The 27,357-nt window shown below is 41.7% G+C and overlaps 1 protein-coding gene and 1 long non-coding RNA gene across 8 annotated transcripts in view; one reads left to right on the top strand and one right to left on the bottom strand.

The window, feature by feature from the left end:
- Positions 1-20,527: 20,527 nt before the first annotated feature.
- Positions 20,528-26,385, bottom strand: LOC111948926 (uncharacterized). Its single transcript, XR_013654393.1, has 3 exons — positions 26,042-26,385; positions 21,755-22,001; positions 20,528-21,161 (listed from the first exon to the last, which is right to left on the bottom strand). It is a non-coding gene; the product is annotated as an uncharacterized LOC111948926 (long non-coding RNA).
- The window catches only part of zeb2b (zinc finger E-box binding homeobox 2b), an 84,171-nt gene continuing 78,879 nt past the window's right edge, over positions 22,066-27,357 (top strand). For 4 of the 7 annotated variants that reach the window (XM_023964042.2, XM_023964050.2, XM_023964044.2 and 1 more), the window contains exons 1-2: positions 22,066-22,422; positions 23,448-23,635. In XM_023964042.2, coding sequence (XP_023819810.1) covers positions 23,563-23,635 — 73 coding nt within the window. In that variant the 5' untranslated portion in view covers positions 22,066-22,422; positions 23,448-23,562. Of the gene's footprint in view, positions 22,553-23,447; positions 23,636-27,357 lie in introns of all 7 variants that reach the window. The other 3 variants (XM_023964040.2, XM_078943560.1, XM_078943579.1) reach the window with 1 other exon arrangement.

Here is a 27,357-nt window from a genome sequence, read left to right on the forward strand (position 1 = left end):
AACCTCGCTCTTCGGTAAAAAAGAAATAAAAAAACTTTTCACTTGTTGCAAATTGGATATGAAAAAGCAGCCGTTTTTTTTCCCTCCGGCGCCGCGGTGTCATTATAGGAACCTTGAAGTGGTGTTGTCTGTGCCTCTACGGTTTGTCTATCCAGTCTGCAGCAGGCAGCGCGGCCATGCTGCGCCGTCGCATCAGCAGCAGAAGATCAAGCCCCTAAATGTACAGTGAAGCTGTTTGGGGGCCACTAACAGCCAGCTTGGTGGCGGTGTGTGCAGATAGAGAGGCAGCTGCAATAACGCTCAAGGCTTCCTCCAACCAGGCAGGGTTTCAAAGTCAACTCAGAGCGGCAAACACTTATCCAACGTGCTACCCACCAAGTCTTATTCTTTGAAGTACATCCAATCTCGTTGTATTTAAGTGACATTTATTAATAAATGGAGAATTGACATAAACAAAAGGCTTTTACTATTGGCGGGATGCTCTATTTCGCAACCTAAAACCAATAAAAAGTGTTTTCTGATTAATAAATCGTTGTGTGTTGTATGTACTTGTAAAGTTTTCATGGAGATTTTTAGCCTGATGTAGCGTAACAACCGAACCCTTCCCCTTAACGTCTCAACTTCCCCTCACATCTTCAGTCATGGTTTTTATTGGCCGTCCTGCCGTTCTGTGCTATTGCGTTGGAATCAACCTCATATTGACCGTCTAACAGTGGATTATTATTTTTGGGATATATGAAAGACATAAAATCCCAGGCCAGGCACAAACCACAATTTCTCCTTCAGTTTTTGATTTGACTTGAAATGGTTTATTTCAAGCAGTCGAATAAGAATAATACACAAAAACAATACAATCCTCACTTATACATTCATACAATGACCAATCAATCTTAGGATAATTAGACATGAATATTGCTTGAAAGGGAGTGGAAGAACGCAAACTCATATAATCCCACCCCTGTTCTACCGTAACCATTTTATTACAGGATTTATCATTATCCGGTTCATAACTTTTATCAGACAGAATTACGAAACCTGAAAACAGGACAAAGATGAATTACTTAAATTATTATGTAAAAAATAACTTTTTAGAAATCAACATGGCAAATGCAGATCATTTATCCAAAATATATGCAGATTATGTTACTTATAAAAATCATGTATATGATTAAAAAAATAATACTATATCAGAAAAAAAGACACAACACTGTTTCAAAAATCTACTTAGCATAAATTGATCAAGTATCAAAAGTTAAAATACGTGCAAAATTATTTATACAACGTAGCTTTGATATCATCAAGAAATCTTTTAAGGTCTTCGTAGTCCTGGTTTTTCTTAGGGGCCATGGTCAGCTTTCTTTTTTTTGGAGAAAATCAACTTTTAAGTCACTTGAAGATAATTGTGAGCATCCGTGCTGTAACCCACAACCGGAACAGCACGGACGTGCAGTATGAAGTTTGAAGAACCAGAACAGCACGGACGTGCAGTATGAAGTTTGAAGAACCGGAACAGCAAGGACGTGCAGTATGAAGTTTGAAGAACCGGAACAGCACGGACGTGCAGTATGAAGTTTGAAGAACCGGAACAGCACGGACGTGCAGTATGAAGTTTGAAGAACCGGAACAGCAAGGACGTGCAATATGAAGTTTGAAGAACCGGAACAGCACGGACGTGCAGTCTGAAGTTTGAAGAACCGGAACAGCACGGACGTGCAGTATGAAGTTTGAAGAACCGGAACAGCACGGACGTGCAGTATGAAGTTTGAAGAACCGGAACAGCACGGACGTGTAGTATGAAGTTTAAAGAACCGGAACAGCACGGACGTGCAGTATGAAGTTTGAAGAACCGGAACAGCAAGGACGTGCAGTATGAAGTTTGAAGAACCGGAACAGCACGGACGTGCAGTCTGAAGTTTGAAGAACCAGAACAGCACGGACGTGCAGTATGAAGTTTGAAGAACCGGAACAGCAAGGACGTGCAGTATGAAGTTTGAAGAACCGGAACAGCACGGACGTGCAGTCTGAAGTTTGAAGAACCGGAACAGCACGGACGTGCAGTATGAAGTTTGAAGAACCGGAACAGCACGGACGTGCAGTATGAAGTTTGAAGAACCGGAACAGCACGGACGTGTAGTATGAAGTTTAAAGAACCGGAACAGCACGGACGTGCAGTATGAAGTTTGAAGAACCGGAACAGCAAGGACGTGCAGTATGAAGTTTGAAGAACCGGAACAGCACGGACGTGCAGTCTGAAGTTTGAAGAACCAGAACAGCACGGACGTGCAGTATGAAGTTTGAAGAACCGGAACAGCAAGGACTTGCAGTATGAAGTTTGAAGAACCGGAACAGCACGGACGTGCAGTCTGAAGTTTGAAGAACCGGAACAGCACGGACGTGCAGTATGAAGTTTGAAGAACCGGAACAGCACGGACGTGCAGTATGAAGTTTGAAGAACCGGAACAGCACGGACGTGCAGTATGAAGTTTAAAGAACCGGAACAGCACGGACGTGCAGTAAGAAGTTTGAAGAACCGGAACAGCACGGACGTGCAGTATGAAGTTTGAAGAACCGGAACAGCACGGACGTGCAGTATGAAGTTTGAAGAACCGGAACAGCACGGACGTGCAGTATGAAGTTTGAAGAACCGGAACAGCACGGACGTGCAGTATGAAGTTTGAAGAACCGGAACAGCACGGACGTGCAGTATGAAGTTTAAAGAACCGGAACAGCACGGACGTGCAGTATGAAGTTTGAAGAACCGGAACAGCACGGACGTGCAGTATGAAGTTTAAAGAACCGGAACAGCACGGACGTGCAGTATGAAGTTTAAAGAACCGGAACAGCACGGACATGCAGTATGAAGTTTGAAGAACCGGAACAGCACGGACGTGCAGTCTGAAGTTTAAAGAACCGGAACAGCACGGACGTGCAGTATGAAGTTTGAAGAACCGGAACAGCAAGGACTTGCAGTATGAAGTTTAAAGAACCGGAACAGCACGGACGTGCAGTATGAAGTTTGAAGAACCGGAACAGCACGGACGTGCAGTATGAAGTTTAAAGAACCGGAACAGCACGGACGTGCCATATGAAGTTTGAAGAACCGGAACAGCACGGACGTGCAGTATGAAGTTTGAAGAACCGGAACAGCACGGACGTGCAGTATGAAGTTTGAAGAACCGGAACAGCACGGACGTGCAGTATGAAGTTTGAAGAACCGGAACAGCACGGACGTGCAGTATGAAGTTTGAAGAACCGGAACAGCACGGACGTGCAGTATGAAGTTTGAAGAACCGGAACAGCACGGACGTGCAGTATGAAGTTTGAAGAACCGGAACAGCAAGGACGTGCAGTATGAAGTTTAAAGAACCGGAACAGCACGGACGTGCAGTATGAAGTTTAAAGAACCGGAACAGCACGGACGTGCAGTATGAAGTTTGAAGAACCAGAACAGCACGGATGTGCAGTATGAAGTTTAAAGAACCGGAACAGCACGGACGTGCAGTCTGAAGTTTAAAGAACCGGAACAGCACGGACGTACAGTATGAAGTTTAAAAAACCGGAACAGCACGGACGTGCAGTATGAAGTTCGAAGAACCAGAACAGCACGGACGTGCAGTATGAAGTTTAAAGAACCGGAACAGCACGGACGTACAGTATGAAGTTTGAAGAACCGGAACAGCACGGACGTGCAGTATGAAGTTTAAAGAACCGGAACAGCACGGACGTGCAGTATGAAGTTTAAAGAACCGGAACAGCACGGACGTGCAGTATGAAGTTTAAAGAACCGGAACAGCACTGACGTGCAGTCTGAAGTTTGAAGAACCGGAACAGCACGGACGTGCAGTATGAAGTTTGAAGAACCGGAACAGCAAGGACGTGCAGTATGAAGTTTAAAGAACCGGAACAGCACGGACGTGCAGTATGAAGTTTGAAGAACCGGAACAGCACGGACGTGCAGTATGAAGTTTAAAGAACCGGAACAGCACGGACGTGCCATATGAAGTTTGAAGAACCGGAACAGCACGGACGTGCAGTATGAAGTTTGAAGAACCGGAACAGCACGGACGTGCAGTATGAAGTTTGAAGAACCGGAACAGCACGGACGTGCAGTATGAAGTTTGAAGAACCGGAACAGCACGGACGTGCAGTATGAAGTTTGAAGAACTGGAACAGCACGGACGTGCAGTATGAAGTTTAAAGAACCGGAACAGCACGGACGTGCAGTATGAAGTTGAAGAACCGGAACAGCACGGACGTGCAGTATGAAGTTTGAAGAACCAGAACAGCACGGACGTGCAGTATGAAGTTTGAAGAACCGGAACAGCACGGACGTGCAGTATGAAGTTTAAAGAACCGGAACAGCACGGACGTGCAGTCTGAAGTTTAAAGAACCGGAACAGCACGGACGTGCAGTATGAAGTTTAAAGAATCGGAACAGCACGGACGTGCAGTATGAAGTTTGAAGAACCGGAACAGCACGGACGTGCAGTATGAAGTTTAAAGAACCGGAACAGCACGGACGTGCAGTCTGAAGTTTAAAGAACCGGAACAGCACGGACGTGCAGTATGAAGTTTAAAGAATCGGAACAGCACGGACGTGCAGTATGAAGTTTGAAAAACCGGAACAGCACGGACGTGCAGTATGAAGTTTCACCTGGTTTAACTTTAACACACATAAAAATGTGCGTAGCTATCTATGACAGCCATGATAGCTATGCAAGAGTTCTGAATGCAGAAGCCCAAAATCGCATTTACATTGACTTTGTAGTGGAAGTGACGGCTTGAACGCGCGTTGCCAATGGAAGTGTGAAGGTAGCTTTAGTGAGCGTCCAGCCACTCTATGGAGAAAGGTCACTTTGGCTGCTTTTAACAGGACCTCGTTCTTTGGATCATGATGCAGACCTCATGACCAGAGGTGAGTATTAGAACAAAGATCCACCGGTAAATTGAGAGCTTTGCTTTCTGGCTCTGCTCTCCGTTCACCACAACGAACCGGTACAGCGACTGCATAACAGCACCAATCCGCCTGCTGATCTCACGCTACTATCTTCCATCACTTGTCAACAAGATCCCAAGATCCTTAAACACATGATCTCTCCACCCACCCAGAGCCGGCAGACTACCTTTCTCCGGTCTGAGTGTGAAGCGGCTGACCCTCATTCCAGCTGCTCTACAATCCGCCGCAAACTGCCCCGATGCATGCTGGAGGTCCTGGCTCGATGACGACAACAGGACAGCATTGTCTGCAAAGAGGAAATCCTTTGGTCCCCAAACCAGACCCCTTCCAGCCTCGAAATCTGTCCAAAAAGATTATGAACACACCTGGTGATAAAATTAACTTTTCTCTCGGATTCAAATCCTTTTTAACCACCGATGCACACCACCCCAATCAAACTACCCAACCTGGGGCAGGAGCCCCAAAAACATTATCTACATCATCACTATGCTTGCCAGCTTACATAAGGCGTTTCTCTGTGTCGGACAAACTTTGTAACAGTAATGCTGTTTGTTCAACTTTGGTCTCCTTCATCTAGAGAACAGCATTCCCAGAGTCTTGTGGTTCCCTTTTAACTGTAGTTTCCCATAAACATTGTACACAAAAAAGGCATTCCCCTGATAACCATTTCAAGGGAAACTTGTTTAGCTTTCCTCTAAACAAGTCTTATGAAATGTGAGATGAAGGTTTGAAGATATTCTTCAGCATTTTTATCCTGTCAACTCCAAACATTGAGAAAAAAGGTTGGGTTGGATAAATATTGATTGATTTGTTTGACCTTTACAAGCAAAAACAAAAAACAACAACATATATTGACAAAGAGGAGCTAACTGTTGAGATGTTTTCCTAAATAGTTAGAACAAAAACAATGTTAGTGGCGTTGTTAGGCCTGCAGGCTTTTCTACCTTTGGACCTGCCAACTGCAAGTAAAGAAACAACTTTTTTTTTTTAAATGGGGGCCTTTTTGTTTGTTTATCTCCATAGCAACCATATCATTTTTTGGTCAACTGGGCGTGGTAAACAAATCTATGTAATTTTTAGAAGAATCAGTAAAAGTAAATTTTTGGATTTCCTTGGCAACCAAGAATGGCTACAAGTGTTTGTATCTGATCATTTTTTGGGCTTTTTAAAAAAAGGTATTTTGTTAACCACGCCCACATTTCATATGTATTCCTACTATATGTTGTATCATTTTGATCCGCTCGAGCCAAGGATTCGTGTATTACATTTTCACCATATTCCGGAAGTTCCAAAGTTATAGAAGGTACTAAAGGTGAGGTTTTTTTTTATTTTTTTTATTGGAAATTTCAAGATGGCGGCGTCTTCTTAAGGTCAATGGTCAACAAATTCCGGTTGTGAATGTAGACTTAACCTGGTGGTTGTTTTTGGTAAAAATTACTTGGGCAAAACTTTTCTTTTCCCATATTGTGCGAAGATTTATTTTTTAACGTTTTTCTGCACTACTGCGTCATTTTATGATTCTCTTTTGCTCTTCCGATCTTCCGTGAGGTAGACAGAGACGTTATCTCTTTCATTTGCGAAGGCTTTTCAAATGTCTTTTTTATTTAAACATTTTTATTCAAGTCATACCCGACTCTAGTGCTATGATTTGAAAGCAAAAACTGATGAAAGCACAGTGAAAGTCCATCTAATTTCAGTTTTCAGTTGTTCTGCCGGCAATACTTCACCACCCTTGTATATCTGTGTGTATTTGCTTCCTTTGCTCCTGTGGAGCAGCTCAGCAGGTTGCTTCACATCCGTAAATCTCTGGATGGATGGAAGAAAACAAAACAAAAACAGGTAAATGTGTCGGTATGTGTTTACTCTTTTTGCCGACTCTGTTAGCTTGTGGCGCTAGTAGTACATACCGAGGTAATGTGTGTGTGTGTGTCAGATCTATCACAGTAAAATCTACTTTAATTAGCAAACTTCAGCTTTTTTTATCTTAAGTTCGGAGGTCAAATCACAACATCTAGGGATGAAAAAACGCTATTATTTTGAAAATGTGGCACACAGCAGGGGGGGGGGGGTCTGTTTTAGATGCACTCCCACATATAGAAAACTGCAGCACAAGTTTCCGAAAGATCAAAGCATCACTGATCCGAAACAGCAAAAGGTTTAATGACCTCATCAGATCACTTTAACTTGGGCTCTTTTTTTCTTTTTTTACCAAACTGGTGTCAGCAGTGGGATCTCATTTCCTCAATGATAAGTGAGTTTTGTTTGTTAACCCAACAGTTTTTATCTATTACATTTTCCTTTCTCCTTTATATATATATATATATATATATATTTCATGGTTAGAAAATGTGGAGGATTCTGAGTTTTTTTTCCTTATAACTTCTGTAGAAATCTGTCAGTGGTATTTTGGTTTAAAAATCCCTTCAATTTTCAATTAAGTTAAATGTATTTCATTTGCAGCTACAGGACATAATCTTTTTTGAAACAATATAAAATGGGATTTTGATTTGTTCAATAGAAGCTTATTCTATTGTAACCACAATTGAACAGAATTAAAATCATGTTGAATTGAATGCTGAATTTCAACAATGTTAGATTTAGATGATTAAATGACAGTATCATCGGCATAGAGTTGAATATTGCTGTAAATGCATTTAGTTAGAAGGTCATTAATGAAAATTGAAAATAAGAGGGGACCAAGTGAGGAACCTTGTGGAACGCCTTTGTCTACGCTTAGAAAGTTGGATTAACTGCCATTAAAAAGCACACACTGCTGACGATGATGAAGGTATGAGTTGAACCAAAGGAGTGAGAATCTATCAAGGCCAATTGAATGAAGTTTGTCCAATAACAGATAGTGATCTACCATGTCAAAAGCTTTGGTAAGATCGATAAATAAGGCACCAGTTAAAATGTTATTAGCAAAACCAGAGAAAATATCATTTTAGCTGAATTCCGTGTCCTCTTCTTTTGTGTAGACGTACACATCTTTTTAAAAGTAGTTCTTCAACGAAAATGTTTGAAAATGTTTATTTGTGCAGAAGATTTTACCCCATTTAGCACAGATTTTATAGTGTTATTTATAAATGGACACAAACGGATAAATTGACTCACTAGTACACTGTAAACATTATGGACAATTTTTAAAGGAAAGAAAAGAAGATATTTTGGAAAATTATCCCACCCAAGAAGGACTCCTGTCCTGATGTAATGTACTTTAAACATGTTAAATAAAGTAAAGATCATAGCTTAATTTTATGCTGTATTAATAAAAAAAACTTTAAGGCAGTTAAAAACACATTTTGAAATATGTTTTTGCTCATCCAAACAATTTAAGTTTTTCTATTGTAGCAATTGAGCAAATTGTATACATTAATACTTTTGACAAATGAAACATTTAGATATCTTTTTAGAAGTGCTTGGAAAAAAACTGCCCCCCCCCCCCCCCCCCAAAAAAAAAAAAAAAAAGTAATTGAAAATAAAACTCAATTTTTTGGGTGGAAAATATAAACCACCCAAATGCAACTTTCTCCTCATTGTATACATTAATACGAACATTACAAAACTTAAAAATCACTATAAAAGTACCTTTTTAACAAAAACTTTGCAAAACATTTACAAAAAAGTATTAGTAGTATGTTTTCACAATAGTTTTGGAGCTAGACATAAAAAAACTAAATTTTTCAAAAGAATTGTCATGTGGTATACTTTACTTAATTAAAGCCTTCACATTCCTTTTGATTTAATTTTTTTTATTATAATGTTGGAGCCATATGTAAATGAATCAAAAGATCAACAAAAAAAAATGGAGACATTTAAAAGTACACCTTTGTGAATAAATGAATGTATATATATGTATTTATATGTGTGTGTGGGTGCCTCTCGCACATACGTTCATGCATATATATAGACTCTCAGACTAAATATGTATTTATACATATATGTATATATACTTATATACCCACACACACACACACACACATATATATATATATATATATATATATATATATATATATATATATATATATATATATATATATATGTATATACATTACTCCGTAGAGATGTTAATGAAAATCTTAACAAGTACATCTTTAACAGATTTTCCCATTTTTGTAAGAGTTAATAAATATAAACAAAATAAATCACCCAAAAGTAACTTTAGCCTCGTTGTAGTTAGTAAAAAACCAACTGGATTTCATTACTCTGATTGCAAAAACAGCTTGTATTCCAACAACAGATTGTTCCCAGCTATCCGCGTTGCTTGCATGTGGAAATTCGGAGTTTATCCACGTGAAAAAGAAAAAAAAAATCCCTCTTTGTTCGGGTCGATGGCTTCCTCTCTGTCTCAACATGTGTCGCGTCCAGTGAGGTTTAAATCTGCCCACCTGTCCACATACTAATCCCACCCAGCCTTATTACAAAACGGTGCAATTAATTAAAGGCTCAATCGTTGGGATTAGTAACCTACATTCAACCTCGTGTCGGCATCCTCGAGCATCCGCCCCAAAAAAATTGCAAAAGGAACAAAAGAAAGAATTCCATGTCGATGCGGGGAGAACCAGGTAGAACATTTGTGGTCTAAATGACCAAAAAACAAGGTGGGTTGCACCGCAAAAGTTGGTCTCGTTTTCCAGAAGCATTACGGAGATTAAGATAATCTCTGCTGTATGTTTACAGCACAATGAAACCGGCCTGATATAATGACCATCAAATCTGGATTACATCATTTCACAGCAGAGGAGGGAATTCACCGCCCCGCCATCCGCCGTCACCTTTGCATACAAAAGAAATCCAATGGTTTTCCCCATTTTCAATTTTTTGTTGTTGTTTTTTGTTTGTTTGTTTGTTTTTTTACTCCACTTTTTCCAGGCTAGGTGGGTAAAAAGTGTCCCTGGCACGGGGAGGCGGTTCCAAAAGGAGGTTATGGCGGCACAGAAATGAAACGGTGCAACAGATGATGGGCATTATCCCATCAACCTGCTGTTTCCGCACACCCTCTGTCCCCTCTTTGAAAGGACAGCAGGAGTGTGTGGTTGTGTGTGTGTGTGGTTGTGCGTCCGATGAAGGGACGGAGGCCTCTCGCACACACTTTCATGCTGCACCTGTCACAAACAGCTCTGTCAGAGCAGAAGAAAAGAAAGTGCAGCCATGAGGAAGGACTGAGGGGAAGGGCCACTCATTGTTGTGTTGTTGTTCTTGTTGTTGTTGTAGGTCGGTGTCTGTGCGGGAATTTGGGGAATTTGCTCACGTTTGTGACTGAGAGCTGAACTTTGACACCAGGTGCTCGGAGAGAAACTGAGTTTGATGGCACTGTCTTTGGTGTTGATGCACAAAACAACGACACAAACACAACAGAAGAGTTTAGTAAATCACCCATAATTGACTGTAGCCTCGTTGTATATATTACTTTAAATAAAAAAAAACTTCAAAGAGTTTTAAAATCTCCTTAAAAGTACTTTTTAAACTGTTTGTTTTCTTTTTTAAAGACGTGTTTTGGTTGGTTTGCCTGATATTGATTTGTTTTTTTAAACTCTGTCCTTTGTTGTTTTGTTGTTGTTATTTGTGTTTATCTCTTACGGTTGTTTTCTATTGTGGAATTTCTTGCATCAAGTCAAAATCACAACAAATACTCAAGATTTTTAAAACTAGAAACAAACATGTCAGCAAATGTTTTTCTGGTTTGTCTTTTGTTTGCTTTCTTTACGCAAAGTGTTGTTTTTTTTGTTGGTTTGACTTCTATTGATTTGTTTTGATCAATTCTGTCCTTTGCTGTTTTGTTTTTATTTGTAACTCTTTCGGTTGTTTGGATAAATTCTCTCCTTTGTGTGGTTTTGTTGTTATTTGTACAGTGTTGTCGAGGTTTGTTTCTATTGTGGCATTGTCTCAAACACCAGCTCAAAATCACAACAAACACACAAAATGTTTACGACAAAATCACAACACAGTGTTTAGGTAAAAATGTTAACAAATGTCTGCTTTGTGTTTTTTTTTTTTTTTAAAGGTCTAGTTTTTGCTTGTTTGGCTGTTATTTGTTTGTTTGCACATCTGTTCGTTTATTGTTTTTCAAAATGTTTTCTGTTTTTGTTTTTTATAGTAGATTTTTGCCTGTTAAATGTTGTTTCTCTAAAAGGTTTGTAATATTTCAGAGTCTTAGTCCTTGTTTGCATTTGTTCTTTCTTTTGTTTACTTTGATTTCTATCATGTTTCCTTAAAATCTCCTGAACAGGTGTAGTTTCATTTTTTTGTGGCATCATATCAAGGATCGGTTTAAAATGACAACAAATACACAAACACTTTAGGAGTACAGAAAAAGTACAATGTAGCATTTTGGTAAACGTGTCAGAAAATAATTTTTCTCATTTTCTTTTTGTTGTTTTTATTGTATTAAAAAGAACTGTAAGTTTAATTTTTTTCATTATCGTCATTTTGTTCTTTATTTGTGTCATAAATTCTTTCCTTTGCTGCCCTGTTTTTTATTTTACGATTTTAAACAATGAAAGAATTTTTTAAAAATTTTACAATCAGAGTTTTGAGTTTCTGGGATAAACTTTTCTACTTTGTTGTTGTTTGTATTTATAGTGGTTTCTGTTTTGTTTCCTTTATTATTGTTGTCTTTTTTTTGTACACTTCTTTCTGACTTTTTTGTTGTTGTTGTGTTTTACATCAACCCAAATTTTCAAAGTTTTGTTTCTTTTATTTAACTAATTTCAAAAACAGTCACTTTGTTTTTCTCCAAAAACATTTATCCTTATCGTTTCTTTGTTTTTTTAGCAGCTGCTATTTGGGTCAAACTGGTTCCAAATAATTCCATTTGAAAGAGTCGGACACCAAATCTGTACATTTTTTAACAAGCAACTGATCAGCAAACCGAAAGTCTAGCTCCCATTGATTTGAACAGTTGCCCCCAATTGGGGGCCGCAACAAAATTTGAAGTTTAGTGATTGGAAGTGCTTCAAATTGATGTCCTTTTCCAATGTTTTCTTGCAAATTTCATATTATTTCCGATATGTGAACACACCGGGCAAGTTTCCGTAACGATTTTGAGTGATCGGCTGACATATCCATAAAAACGGCTGATTGACGGCACTTGATTTCTGACAAAAACACAAAATCGAGACATCGCAAGACCAGACCCGGACATCACGGATCTGGTTCCAGGAAGCTGCAGGCGAGTCGCAGTCGCGCCGGATCCGGACTACTTCTAGAGAAGGCATTCCAGGCAAGGATCCCGGGAAAACGTGAGGACGATCTGCATACGCACAGGCTCGAGGCCCGAGTTTTATGTACCTCACCAGAAGGTTAACTTCTCTGCCTGTAAATTGCCGACGCCCCCCGCTGCCGCCACCGGACAAAAGGCTCAGCAGTGGTCTGGTGATTGCCTCCTTTCAAATGGAAATGCGAGTTGCCTCTCTTCTGTCGGTTCCCTTAAGCAGTGTACAAATTACAGTTTACCAGGCATAGAGGAATAAAAGGGAGTAGATAGAAAGTGGGAGGGAAGGAGGGGGTGAATGAAGCAGAATATCCTTTCTACCGTCTTTTTTTTCTTTAATTCGGAAAAGAGACATGTAAATCAGGCTTTAAGTGCTCCACTCAGGCACCGCGATCGTGCCCTAATTGTCACAGTCAATTGTAGCCAACAGTCTCTTCAATCCCGGCAGCTTTAGACAACAAGCACGCACCGATCAAAAGACGAATCATCGACTCTCCTCCCAGTTGTACACGTTTTACGACTGAAGCGCGAGGAAAGGGAAACGGCCTGAGGCGCTAGCTGAGCGATTGCTTCGGACGGATGGATCAAAACAAGATGACAAACGGGACTTGGAGGTGCAGTAGAGGTTCGGCGGTCCTTGAAGTGGGCCAAAGGCTACGGAATATCTGTGAACTGTCTCGTCCGCGATTTCAAAGCTGACCTTTTCGTGCAAAAGTTCTCCCACCAACGGCGAAGAAACAACTTTTTCTTCCGAAGTTTGGAGGTGGAATCCGCTAGCAAATGGTCATAAAGAGGTGCAATAACATTGTAATGTAGTATTACAGTTTTCAACATCGCAAACTGACTCCGTTACAGCTTTTATCAAACAACACATTTATAATGAAGCACTTCCTTTTGATGTGCACCAAATGAACACTAATCCTATCATATCTGCCCTTGGCAAAAAGAAAAGGGCTGATGATTATTTTATGTGTTTGCCCCAGCAAATCTCAGCTCTTAAGCTTAAGGATCAATTGCAGCTCGGGTTAAATATTGAAGAAGTCCGTTCTGACGTGAGTGCCCTGATTTCTCCGATGCTGAACTGAAAGTGGGAGTCCTTCCTTGAGCTTGAACCTGAGAAAGCGCTATAGCATCTGTCAAACCGAGAAGTATCCCTGCCCAAAATCTCCCTGACGATGGGATTGACGTGTTAAGTAGGTTGAGTTGAAGTAGCTCTTTTGGATCCAAGCAGCTCCTTATTAAAGATGTAATTCTGTCCGTTGTCCTTTGTTGATGGAAGATTTTCCCGTCGTAGCTATTGTGTCATATGGTACCACGAAAAATGTATCAATTTAACCCTTGTGCTATCTTAGGACCCCACCCTCACGTTGATGTGTTCTCCCTACCATGACAAAGGTGGATAAAGGTGGAAAGATTTCATGTAATCCATGGACACCAGTGAAGATCACAAATCGTTGACGAAAAAAAGTTCAGAGCACTGTCTAGTGGGTCTAGATGACCCAACTCCCAATGTTAAAGTGCCTAGGATAGCACAAGGGTTACAAGCCGTCTTGAATTAAAAAATATCTCGCAAATCAGTTTGAAAAAAGTAGTCTTAACGCTTTGGGACTCAAGAAGTCCATGGTTAAACAAGCTCTCATCTACAATTGAAGAAAAACTTGGAACACCAAGGAACCACAGTGGGTGTAGCAAAAACAACTCAAAGACCTCAACAAGGACTCATCCAGGAGATCATAAAAGAACCAGTCCAAAGGTTTAGATGATTCCTAACATGGCTACCCAATGTCCCCCTAATTACCTGGATTCACATGATACGTAGACGGACTGGAAGTAGCTCCTTTGGTTTTTCTTATGTTTCTATAGTTGATTGGATAAAAAAGAAATTGTGACATTATACAGTACTTTACAGTACACAGGGTGCTATTGTAATGTATTGCATGTTTGTGAAAAGTCGATTTGAAACACTGTCCAGTACTTTACTGTACATGGAGTACTATGGAGTACATCTCAGTGCAAAGCCAATTTGCAACACTTTACAGAACAGTACATGGGGTACTTGTGTAAAGGTATTGTATGTAAGCACAAAGCAGATGGCAAAACTATATAGTACTATATAGTACATTGGGTACTATTTTAAAGTGTTGCATGTCACCACACAGCTGATTTGCAACACTGTACAGTACTTTACAGTACATGGAGTACTTTGGAGTACACAACAGTGCAAAACCAATTTGCAACACTTTACAGTACAGTACTATCATAAAGTAGTGCATGTAAGTACAAAGCAGATTTGCAGTAATTTATAGTACACTGGGTACTATTTTAAAGGGTTGCATGTCAGCACAAAGTTGACATGCAACAATGTACAGCATTCTACAGTTCACTATTGTAAAGTATTGCATATTAGCGCAAAATCGATTTGCAACACAATAATTTTCAGTACTTTCCAGTACACAGGGTTCTATTGTAAAATATTGCTTGTCAGCACAAAGCCGATTTGCAACACTGTACAGTACTTTACAGTACATGGAGTACCATGAAGTACATGTCAGTGCAAATTGTTGTTGGTGTATAGTTGTATAGTTTATATAGACATTCGCTTTTCTCCCCATTACAATCAGCTTATTGACACTGATTGCGTAAATAATCAGAGTTGCGGTAGGTCGTCCACTGTTTGTTATTTCGATGACATCTTCGGTGTTAAAGGGTTAAAACACCATGCTGTAAACTGACAAATTGTATGCCTGAAGTAAATCTAGTTTGGTGTGTTTGGAAAAAAGAAGCAAATTTAAATTCTTGTGAATCGTTTCTTGAGAAAAATTAGACCAGAAAACAAACTAGATGGTTTTCTAAACCCAAAGAAATTGTTTTGGATAAAATACTTTTTTTTTACGGTAGTTGCCACACGTTTGATCCTAAAGTACCACCCGTTATTCGTTAGAGACCCCAAACTCTCCAAACGGGTGAAAACCGAGCCCATTTGGACATTTTTAATTGTGGTTTTCTCATCTGTCTCCACTCACACGCGTCTGCTCTTCATTCAAACCAAGAAAAACCGAAAGTAAGATCTGGTTTCCTTCAAGTGAGGGATCACATGGCACACACTTTTCCGAGTTTATGGTCACCCTCTCGGTACGAGCCGCCGACTCGCCATGCTCCCAGAGCGTTTTGACATGGAAATGCTCTGATTGGGAGCTGCTGCATCAGTTGCTCCATTCACTGACCGCGGGGAATTTCCTGTCTCACACTGGGAAAAATCAAAGACAACTTCTCTGGAAGTCCGATTTTCTTCGGTGGTCACTGGGAATTCAGGAGAATCTGGCACGCTGGGGGTGTCAAATCACGAACGTCGCCAACAGAAGCAGGTGAGGTCCGTGAACCGACGGACATCTGTGGATATCTGTTTATTTTTTTATCCCGCCTTTGTGTCCTGATGGGACGTAACCCCGTAGACGGAGTCAGACAGTAAGAACATGCAGATATGCAAATGTCTGTCAAGATTAGAGCGCAAACAATTATTCAAATGCTTGATTAATTATTCAGCAGAAATGCAGTCAATTATTCATTTTGGTGAGCGATAAAGTCTCCTTTTTCTTCTTTTTCTTTTCTGAGTGAGAAGTTTCCTTGTGGGATCAATCAGCGTCCCAATCAAAACCGTTTTGGCCCGGAAGCGTCGTAAACGCGCAGGATTTGTTTTGGTGGCGCTTTTTCTGCGCGCAGACCGGATCAGACGTCTTCGACTGTACACATCAAATATTCCGTATGTGGGCCGGCTCTTTGTGTCTGCGCTCTGCGTGTTTGGATTGGCCCTGGTGTTGTTTAAAAAGAGCATTGACCACTTCAATCAATTCAAGCTCTGTTTAAGGAGAAGTTGTCAAATCAAATCAAAACTTTCCGAAGTTTGGATCAGAAGCTCGTTGCTTTGAACCCATTACCATTGTCTGGCTTTCATTGGAAGTCACAGCACAAAGGAGACTCAGAAAAAGGAAAGATCATGACTTTCAGCAGCGAAAAATGTTCTCATTTCTTAAAACCCTGATTAAATAAACCAGTGGTCTATTGTTTTATTGAAAGTAATAGAAAGTTTACAGACAAACACAAAGTTTGAATTTGAATTTTCCTTTACTTATCAGATCGTAATGCTCCATAGGCTTGATGAATGAAGTCATTCTCTTCTAAATTGTGTCATTTTATTGAGAAAACTTCATGGTGAATGCCAAACGTCTGAAGTGCTTCAGGTGAATCTTGGGAGATTTTCTCAAAAGTTGAGGTTTAGTTAAACGACAAAGACTAAAAGACTACTGTTACTAACTGCTAAAACTATCAGACGGGAAAAGTACTAACCAACAACCTACAAGTCACTAAAGCTACCAGCCGCAAATGGTACTAACCAATAAATCTACCAGCCCCAAATGGTACTAACCAATAAATCTACCAGCCGTGAATGGTACTAACCAATAAATTTACCAGCCCCAAATGGTACTAACCAATAAATCTACCAGCCGTGAATGGTACTAACCAATAAATCTACCAGCCGTGAATGGTACTAACCAATAAATTTACCAGCCCCAAATGGTACTAACCAATAAATCTACCAGCCGTGAATGGTACTAACCAATAAATCTACCAGCCGTGAATGGTACTAACCAATAAATTTACCAGCCCCAAATGGTACTAACCAATAAATCTACCAGCCGTGAATGGCACTACTTTCTCAAGTTACCAGCCGCAAATGGTACTTACCACTAAACCTACTAGCCACTAAAAGTATTACCCACTAAAGGTGCTAGCTGCTAAATCTAGTAGGCACTTTAGTTACTATATGCTAATGACACTAGCCCTTTAGAGGTACTAGCTACTAAAGATAGCAGCCCCTAAAAGCCAACAGCTGGTAATGGTACAGACCACTAAAGATACTAGCCAATAAAGCTGCTAAAGGTACTAGCAACTAACGGTAGTAGTTGCTAGAGCTACTACGGGTACTAGCCACTAAAGCTCCCAGACGCTTATGGTACTAGCCTGTAGAGGTACTAGCCACCTAAATGACTAGCTGTTTAAGCAAATAGGAACTAAAGGGTACATGCCACTAGTAATACTAGCCACTGCAGCTACTAGCCACTATAACTACTAGTCTCCAAGGCTCTGGCGTGTTCTAATTGGCTGTACGCACCTGAACTAGGTAATCAGTCATGAGTTTGGCCCTTCAGAAATGAAAATATTGTAATTGGCTAAGAAACCAGGCTGTATAGCTATTGGTTCAAAGTGAAGGCCTCGTTGATGATTGTCGTATAGATTGACGAGGCAACCTGGCGTACCTGGAACTGAGGTAGATCTTCCAACTTGAAATCCGGCCAAAGTTTCACTGCGACACAAAGCAACGTGACGTTTTTCATTCAACAGATTCGACCACCGATAAACACAGACAACGATGGTTCGATTAAAAGGGAGATGGGAAGAGGGGGCGGAGTGCGAGGGAAAGTTCTGACAAAGCGTAAAAGTTGTTTTGTTTTTTTTTGGTCTGTTTTTTAACCGCAGATCGCCGCTGGAGCACCGGCGTTCCTCAGCTGGACGAGTGTTGATTTGGACCGTCGGCTCCGTTCGCTGCTAACAAGAACATGAAAAATCAATACTGTTTGGGGAGAAAGCGTTTGTTTTCTGCAGCTCTCTGGTTGGAGGCGAACTTGTTCTCCAGGCGGGCTTTCTTGTTCAACTCAGAGAGATCAGAAATACTCCGAGAACAAGCAGCAGCCCCCTCCCTCCCCCCTCGTTACCCCCCACCCACCTCCCTGCAGCTATGGCTCAAATGTAAATGTCTTTTTGCATGTTTGAGGAGTTCACATGGCTCCTCTGCCTTTAATTGTCCGTCAATCTCTGGAGCTTTTGGTGGCGGCGTCCAGCCCCGTGGAGAGTCACAAACGAGCAGATCTGATCGGGGATGTGTCTGTTGCCTCCGAACGCCGGCGACATGTCGTTGTTTTAATTAAGGAGAAGCAGAAACTTTCTTTTCAGGGGTGAAACACAAACTGAGGGCTTTTATTTTGTTGTTGTTGTTGGTTTTTTTTGTTACCACTGGAGCTGCAAATGCTTGACAGCTGCTTTGAGTCGTGCAAACATCTTCTCTGCGACGTGTTCCTCCCCTTCAGTTCTCCAGCCCTCTTTGTGGTCTTAGGTTGCTGTTAAAGCCATCGTAATTGTATTTACTCCCAGTCTGTCGGCTGCCGTTGTGTTGCTTCAACTTTTTGTTTGAAAATCAACGACTTGTTCACCCAAACATGGCGTAAAACACCCCTCTTACTTTTGAATTAATGGACATTTGTGGACTTTTTCAGTGCACAAAGTTGTAAACCTCCAAAATTGGATCAAAACAGGATTTTTTTTACAGGAATGCACTGTAAAAACATTGTTAGTTCATTTTATTTGTAAATTTACTGAATTTGGTAAATGCTTTTAAAACCAAATTTTTAAAACTTGACAGAACAATGTATAAAAAGTTAAGATCTCTATTGTGATTAAAAAATACTAAAAAGAAAAAATTAAGAAAAAACATTTTTTCAGGAATGTACTGTAAAGACATTATCTTTCTTGGTGAGTTTTTGGAAAACTTTTGAGAGCAATTTTTGCAAAGATTGATCACAATTTTTACAGAATTTCATTTGCAGTAAGGTGTATCAAAAATATAGAGGCTAATTTGTTGACATTATCAGTGCGCAAAGCTGTAAATCCATAAAAAGTTAAATAAAAACTACAGTTGTTAGAGGCATGCACTGTAAAATCATTCCTACTTGATTTTATTTTGAAAATGTGCTAGATTTATCAAAACTAAATTTTATTTGCACTAATGTGTATGTAATGTATATGTAGATTGTGAAACTCGATTGTTGATATTATTACTGCACAAAACCCCATTTCTTGACTTACACCTACACTGTAAAAACATATACAAAAAACATACCCAGTATGTAAAAACATACCCAGTTGATTCTTTTGGGATAGCCTTTATGCTTTTGCTTAACTTATGGAACACATTTTTTGTAAAAAATTAATCACTTTTTTGGGGGGAGAAAACATTCAGATTACAATTTTTTTTTTAAAGAATATGCATTTTTTCTGCTTTTGCAGCAAAAGTATATTACTGGAACTTAAGTTAGCAGGAAGGACTCAACGATTCTATTCTACATTAACTGTAGGTTCTTTTTTTGCATCAATTGTCATAGGGAAATGACACATTGAAGAACAAGGAATGTTTTTTAAACCAGAGATGCATCTCAGTAAAAAGCCCCACAAATGCCATTCATCTAACCAGAGTTTTGTGTTCTTAGACGAAGGAATTAATAGTAGTTAAAAAAAAAGTTTTGGGGGGGCACAAAGTTTTTACACCCCTCACTCTTAACTGTACTTTCTATTGGTGTTTTTATGAATATGTTGTGCATTTGTGGTTTTAAAAATTAAAAACCTTTTCTTCTGCAAATGAATTCAACGTTTTCAATTTTTACAGTGTAGCTCCCAGCTGATGTCATATTCTAGACGTGTGTTTGTTATGAAAGCATCGTCGCTGACATGTGAGGCCAGTAACAAGAGTCACTTCTGCTCTTTCCACCGTTTGAACACCGATCTCAATCTGCCAAACTGTACACTGTAAAAAGTGTGAGTGTTAAAAAGAATTTAAAAAAAAAAACAGGTGTTGTATTTTTATGATGACTACTGTGTAGGAATCTGCCATCTCACCTGCAGTTTTGTCTGCTGTGCAGAGAAACCGGCTCTCAACCTCAACAAGGATGATTCATGGCTTTGCTTGGAACCGTGTCAGGCGTATTTGTTGCCAGCGATTACGGAAAATGTCAGCTTTCCGTGCGGCTCTGAGACGGAACGGTCGCAGAACTCCGAGTCACGTCTGTGGCTTTTGCCGCTTCCATCTGATCCGTCTGTCTGGGGGCCAACTATTTTTATTTATTTTTTTAGCAAGGAGGGGGTTTTTACTCCTAGTGGTGTTTTTGCGATGTGGACCCCCCCCCTTCCATCTAACGACAGGTTCTTCGCCATTGCCTTGTGACACGTGGGGGTGGGGGGGTGGGGGTTGGATGAGGGGGGAGGCTGCTGCGTGCAAGATTACAATCCCGTCTTTATTTTTTTTTTTTGCATGCGTGCATGCACAGATTATGCAGGCTGACCTTTGACCTCTCACCTCTGCACACAAACAGAACCGCGCCGATCCTCCAGATTTCTGCATCTTTTTTTCTGCAGAAGGTTGGTGCATCCCAATTAGGAAATTAGGATTATAATCCAAGTAATTGGTTTTTTTTTTCCTCCTCTAAAAAAAAAAAAATCTTTGATTTTGAAAATCAAAACAAACACAATTTAAATATTGAGGGTTTTTTATGTATAAAGAACACAACAACCGAAAATCAATACCTCCTCAATAATAGTGATGTATTCATGCGCCCCCCCGTAGGTCACGCAGGACTGTAATCCTGTTTCACGGTGGGAATGCCGCCCCCACAGAGGCGCGGCGAGGCGAGGTGCGGGCGCATGACAACGCTCCTCTGCTTCGTCCCGGGCCTCCTCATCCTCCTCATCCTCCTCTTCGTGAAAAAAAAGGTGACTTTTTGCACACAAAAATGACGATTTATAAGAGTTAATCCCAACTAAACTAAGCAGTTTTTGTGATGGGGGGGTCCAATGGGAAATGGGAAAGAAGGGGCGGGGGGGTTGCCGGTTGGTGTGAGGGGGGGGGACCAGTTCAGCCCCCTGATTGATGATTTAATTAGCCAAACAGTGGCGAACTGAAGGAGGACAGGACGCCTTATAACGCTTTATTTACATAACCAATCAGGGCAAGGCGAGGGTGGGGCTTATGGAAAGGGGGGGGGGACGTGCACGAGCACGCGCTCGATGGGGGGGGGGGGGGGGGACTGCATTTGAGGAGTCAGACGGGATGGAGTCTCTTGTTCCGAACATCCCAGTGATCTTCCACCTTTTTTTTTTATCCCCCTAAAAGGACAAGAAATGTATTTAATAAAAACATTTAAAATTATTTTTCATATTTTGTTTTCTAAGGTCTGGTGATTTTTGAGGGGTTGTAAAAATTTAGAATCTTTTTAGAAATTTTTCTGCTTTGGAACATTTCGAGAGAAAAAAAGAAGCTAAATATATTTGGATTGAGATGAGAAGGAGACATGTGGAGCAGAGCGCAAGAAAGGCGCACAGATGCGCACGAATGCGCACAAACAACCCCGATAATCCCGGTAGAAATGCGCGTTTTTTGTGTGTTTTTAAAACATAAAAATGGTCCGTTTTGTCCATAATTTCATGAGTTTTTATTCTTTAATCAGATTTTTTACAGAGACACAAGTCTTTTCAAAATAAGAGCAAACTGTTCATTTTATTCCCTTCTATTTCTTTTTTTTTTTAAAGCAGCATTCGGGCAGCAGAACGGACACTTTTCCCCCATCCGCGCGCATCAAAACCCCCCAACGGAAACCCGCGCTCTCCACCCCCCTCCCCCCACATTATATATTTAAAAAATAAATCAAAATAAAAGACAAGAACCAAAACAAAACCAAAAAAAGAGAGAGGAGCCTTACATGATACAAGCCGAAGAGAGAAGTTTGTGAAAGTGGCAGCGCGTGCAGAGATAGCAGGAGAGGGTGGTGGTGACGGGGGGGGGGGGGGGGGGGGGAAGCTCAAGAAAGAGAGAAAGGAGGGAGGGATGAGAGAAGGAGGGAGAGAGAGAGAGAGAAAAAAACCTCCGAAGATGCTCACGTTTGGCTCCTCAATTATCCCCTCCCGTGAAGATAGGTGGCGTGCGTTTCAGGGGGCTTCTCTCTCTCTCTGTTGGTGCAAAAAAAAAAGGAGGTGGAAAGAGAGGAGGAGGAGGAGGAGGGAGAGAGGAGGGAAGGGGGGGGGGGGTAGAGAAGAAGAAGAAGAAGAAAAAAAAATGTCATTAGAAGAGGCGTAACACGCCAGTCCCTACCCAGGTTTGTTTCCTGGAGTGGGTGTAAGACATCAGTTGTAAACCTGCCCTTGCAGGAGCAGCGGTCCCTCCCTCCTCCCAACTATTTCTGAGGCTTTTATTTCTAAGGCTTTATTATCACACCGGTGGAACAGGATCCGCGCGCGCCGCCGCTCCGCTATCCCTCCTCAGCAGCCCGCGAGACGCCTCTGTGGACACAAAAAAACCCCAAAACCCGAAAAAAAGGAAACCAAGAGAATTGACTAAAAAACAAATTGGAAAAAAATAAAAAAGAAACAGGTATGTTTGCTTTTCCTTTTTCCCCTTTTTGCTGTTTTTTTTGCCTTCCCGGACATTTGTTGGATATGAAAACTTCTGCGCGCAACACAGTTGGACTTTAACTTCGCCTCACCTGCGCAGGTGCAGAAAGGTGCGTTTTTTTATTTAATTGACTTTGAACTCGTTTCTACTTTATTTCCTCCTTTTTTTTCCTTTTCAGTTTTTTAATCTTGTTTTTTTTTTTTTTTTACTCTTTTTTTTAAATTTATTGTATGGAACCGGGACGAAGCGCCGCTGTCAACCCGGCCATCGACTCTTTTTTTCCGGGGAGCTGCTCCGCTCTTGTCGCCTGGACTCCTCTTCCTCCTTTCCCAGTTCCTCTTTTTCTTTAAAAAAATCTTTTTATTATTTTTAATCTCCAAACGCACCAACAAAAGAACAAATAACTCCAAAAAGTCTCTTTTTTTTCTGACGTGCGCAAGCGCTTTTTCTCCATTTTTGGTTGCTTTTTGGGGACAGAAGCGACACGTTTTTGGGCTGATTCTCCATCTGTGCCGCTTCTCAAAGCGCAAATTTCTGCGCTTTTTGAAAGAAGAAAGAAAAAAAAAACCTTCCGCGGTCCGTTTCTTATCGTTTATTTGAAGAAAGAAAGCTTCCAAATGTGCGTAAAAGTGGTCCAAATGCGCAGAAAATGGCATTCTTGCGTGTTTTCTTTGCGTTTTGAACTTTTCTTTTGTGCGCGCGCGTTTGGAGCGGAACGACTGAAAGGGGGCTTTTCTGCGCACGGAGGGTCCCGGTGCGCTCCGCTCCGCGCTGCTCTGCGCTGCGCACGCCGGGCTCACCCGCGTCTTCTGCTTCGGATCTTCCTCCCCACACACACACACACACGCGCGCACACACACACACACACACACACACACACACACACACGCGCGCACACACTCACACACACACACACACATGCGGTGATAGCCAGTCCGCACGCGCTCCAGCTCCGCTGCAAAAAGCTCTAACCCCAGCCGCTTTGCTTTTGTGTTTCCCGTCAGACGCTGAAACCAAGGGAGTCCATGAGAGCTGCCATCTGATCCACGAGCTCCCCTCCCCACCCCCCCTTCGCCCCCCAACCCACCTCCCCCCGCTCCCTCCCCTCCACACTTATCAATGAAGCAGGAGATCATGGCGGATGGCCCCAGGTGTAAGAGGCGAAAACAAGCGAATCCGAGGCGGAAAAACGGTAAGAGAGACTCTCCACCTTCCCGGTCCGTCCTGGCATGCTCGCACGTGGGGGCTCAGGGGTTTGGAGGCGCGCGCGCGCGCGCGGACGGAGGAGTTCCTGACCAAACTTCACTTTTATTTCATTTTCTTTTCTTGGGATTTCTTTAAATTTCTCCTCTCGATTCTGACATGACATGACCCCCCCCCCCCCCCTTCCATCCCGCGTCACCGAGTTTACTGTAGAGGATCAGCAAACAAACGTGTCCGTTAACCGTTAATTGGCTCCACAGTGGCGCAGTTTTCCTTCCTCCGTTACGCTGCGCTTCTTCACCCCCCCATCCTCTCATGAGAGGCAAATCTGCAGTGACATTTCCACGTCCCCCCCCCCACACCAACACCACCACCTTAGTTATTCCTGATCAGTTCCACAAACCTCCTCCTGTCTTTATGCGCATCCATGCTTTTATTTTGTAATTTTATCTCATTTATCTAGATCAGATTTCAGTTATGATCGATTCCAGCAGATCAATGGCATTTTGTTTCCACGCTAAACAGCTCCGGAGCATCACGGGAAGCGTAAGGGGGGGGGGGGGGGGGGGGGATGGAGAGAGAGGAGGCCACCTGTTTTTAAAATCTTTTATTTTGGTGAATTTTAAATCTTTGTTTTAATTTATAAAGCTGGGGGGGGGGGAATACTTTTTTTTTAGGTGTGGGGGGGGGGGGGGGTGTAAATTGAGTCCTCTCCTCCTCTTCTTCTTAATTGGGAATGTTTTAAACTGACAGACGAAGGGCGACAATTCTCAGCACTTTTATTTTTCTAAATCTGGGATTCCGATGTGGGAATGTCGCTACAGAAATCCCGCATCGTTTTTTTAATAGAAGGAGAAAAAAAGAACAAATCTACAATTTTGGTGTTAATTCCTCCCCCCTTTGGACTCGTTTCTTCCCTAAAACTAACCGTTCCGGGAGTCGCTCCTCCGGTTAGTTTTCCCAACATTTGGAATTCTTATTTTTTTTTTGTTACATAATAATTTTTTCCTCCTTTTTTTTTTTAAAGTTCCCGCTTTCCCTTTTTTTTTTCTCACCCTCCCTCCCTTCTTTCCCCAGATTTGCCCTCTTCAAGGTAGAAGGGATGGGGGGGGGTTAAAAAGAGGGGGAAAATCAGGAAGGAGGAGGAGGAGGGGGAGGTTTCGCAGGGGAGCTCGCGGACAATTGATTGTCAGCGTAATGTGTTTCATTTACATGTTTATACCGTCAATAGTGGCGGGGGGTTGTCCGCCGCGCCATTCACTGCTGCCATTCCCATACGGGGTCGGCGGCGGCGGTGGCGGTGGTGGTGGTGGTGGTGGAGTGTCCCCCCCCCCACCCCTAACCCCCCCCTTCCTTCCTTTTCCTGCAGGAAGAAGCAGGGAAAAGTGTTTGGGGAATATCAGGTCAGAAAGTGACAAAAATGCCAAATATTTCATTTCCAAAGACGGTTTGATTTTGGCCTCTTTATTGCAGTTTCGTCGTTTATTCGATGTTTCCTGTTTTTACTGAGTTCTACCTTTTTTTAACTTTGTCCTATGGTTTTTCTACTATCTCCTTTAGTTATTTATGACGTTCTCCATTATTTCTTTACCCTATTTACAGATATAACTATGTTCTCCATGATTATTATATTTTAAATATATAACTATGTTGTATGACTATTTTTTACTTTAATGTCCCATTTTTACTTTTATCTGTTTGTTTTACTTTGCTCTATTATTTTTCTAAATCTACGTTTGTTATTTACGATATTTTCCGTTATATTTTCTACTATAATCTTCAGTTTTTATTCTTGTCTTCTATATTTCTGATCATATTTTATAGATGTGACCGATTCCACCGAATATCTTTTACCATATTCTCTGTTTTTACTTTGTTCTATGGGTTTCTACTATGTCGTTTGGTTTTTTTAACACTGTTCTATGTGATTTTTTTTATTTACTTTGATCTCCAGTTTTCTACAATGTTATTTTTTTTCCTATACTTCATCGATATATTTATGTTGTCTGAATATTTTTACTAAGTTCTCGGTTATTTTGACTGTATTTTACGGATATGAATTAATATTTTCCTCTCCTCTCCGGTTTCTTCGTCTGTATTTTTTCTTCTCGGTTCCCCGCTTTTATTTTGACGTGTCGGAGGAATCCCCGGCCCTGACAGGATTAAAAACTTTCCCCCGTCCAACCAAAGGACATTGTTTTGACACTCTTAACATCCCGGTTCGTTATTTTGGATCATTCCGGCTCCCGGACCGCCCTGCTTGTGTGCAGATATTTTCGTGCCTGGCGGCCAGAGAACACACACTCGCAGAGGCACGGTGAGCCCGGACCCCTGACACCGCGGGTCTTTGGAATGCCTTAGGTACGATTTCACTTTCGCTCACATCAATGCTGACCTGAATGCCTTTCATATCTGATCCGCCGCGTCTCTCCTGGTAAACATCCCCCAGGGGGAGAACAAAGAAAAGGAGCTTCTCTTCCTACTTCTTCTTCTTCTCCTTCTTCTTCTTCTCCCTCTTAATCACAATTCAGCCCCTTTTGCCGCCAGCAGCAGCAGCAGCAGCAGGGCTGCACATTTGCATTCAGCATCAGAAAAGGGCCCGAGATGAAAAGGGGGGGCGAGAATATAGAAGGAAAAAAAAAAGGAGAGGAATGGAGGAAAAGAAGAAGAAGAGGTGGAAGGGGGAAAAAATAGAAAAAGAGGTGGGTGGAGAGAAATAACTGGGGTGTTTGTGGTTGTTTGTTGGTCGTCCCTTGGTTACAAGCCTTTTATAGCCTCCTTACTCGAGCGGGGACCCCCCCCCCCCCTCCTCACCACCGCCACCACCACCTCTCTCCTGACAGACAGATAGTGTTACGAGATGCCTACACTATTCGTGGACGCTCACTCCTTAAGGTGAAAGAAAAGCATCCTCCACTTTTGAACGAATTAACCAAAAAACAAACAAAACAAAAAAAATCACATGTTTGGAAAATCCTTTTTTACGTATACGACACTGTGGTTTTTGCTTGAGATTAGTGAGATATCATCTGCATTCCCAGGCAGGATGTATGCAAATCTTAATAAAAGATGAAGGGAAAGGGGGGGGCGGAGGGGGTCTTTAAATCATGTGATATGGATTCCAGCTTTCTCTTTCTGTTCTTCGCCCAGAACTTTTTTTTTTCCTTCCTTTATTTTTTGGTTAAGAAGAGGGATTATCGGTACACCTTCCCTCCCTCCTCCTCCTGGCCAAGCTGTGCAGGATTTAGACAGATTTACTTCAGCAAACACCTTTGGACACTGAGGGTTGTGGGGTGGTGGTGGTGGAGGAGGGGGGGGGGTGGTGGCAAAAGCAGGGAGTGGAGGGGCGGGGGGGGGGTCTGTTTGCAAAAGGGGCCTTTTGTTCAGAGGGGTTCTGGATAATGCCTTACCGTGCAGCCGTGATATTAACCCATGCTTTGAAGGGGTGGGGTGGAAGGTGCTGGTGTTGGGCGTAAGGGGCAACTAAGAGAGAGATTGGGGGGTGGAGGGGGGTCAACTCTTTGTATGAGGACGCCCCCCCCCCCCTCTCCTCCGATCCCTTTTGTGAAACTGTCTGCTTTTGAAAGGTGCACTTTATTTGGCGGCGATGCGCCGCAAGTACTAGGTTTTAACGAAAGCCTCCGAAATCGTCCCGGATTCCAGCTCCCCCTTTTAAAAGCTGTGCCACGGTCGCGTTCGGGCCAGAAAAAA

Source organism: Oryzias latipes, chromosome 2 (genome assembly GCF_053564925.1).
Source record: "Oryzias latipes strain Hd-rR chromosome 2, Olatipes_Hd-rR_3.1".
NCBI classification, from domain to species: domain Eukaryota; kingdom Metazoa; phylum Chordata; class Actinopteri; order Beloniformes; family Adrianichthyidae; genus Oryzias; species Oryzias latipes.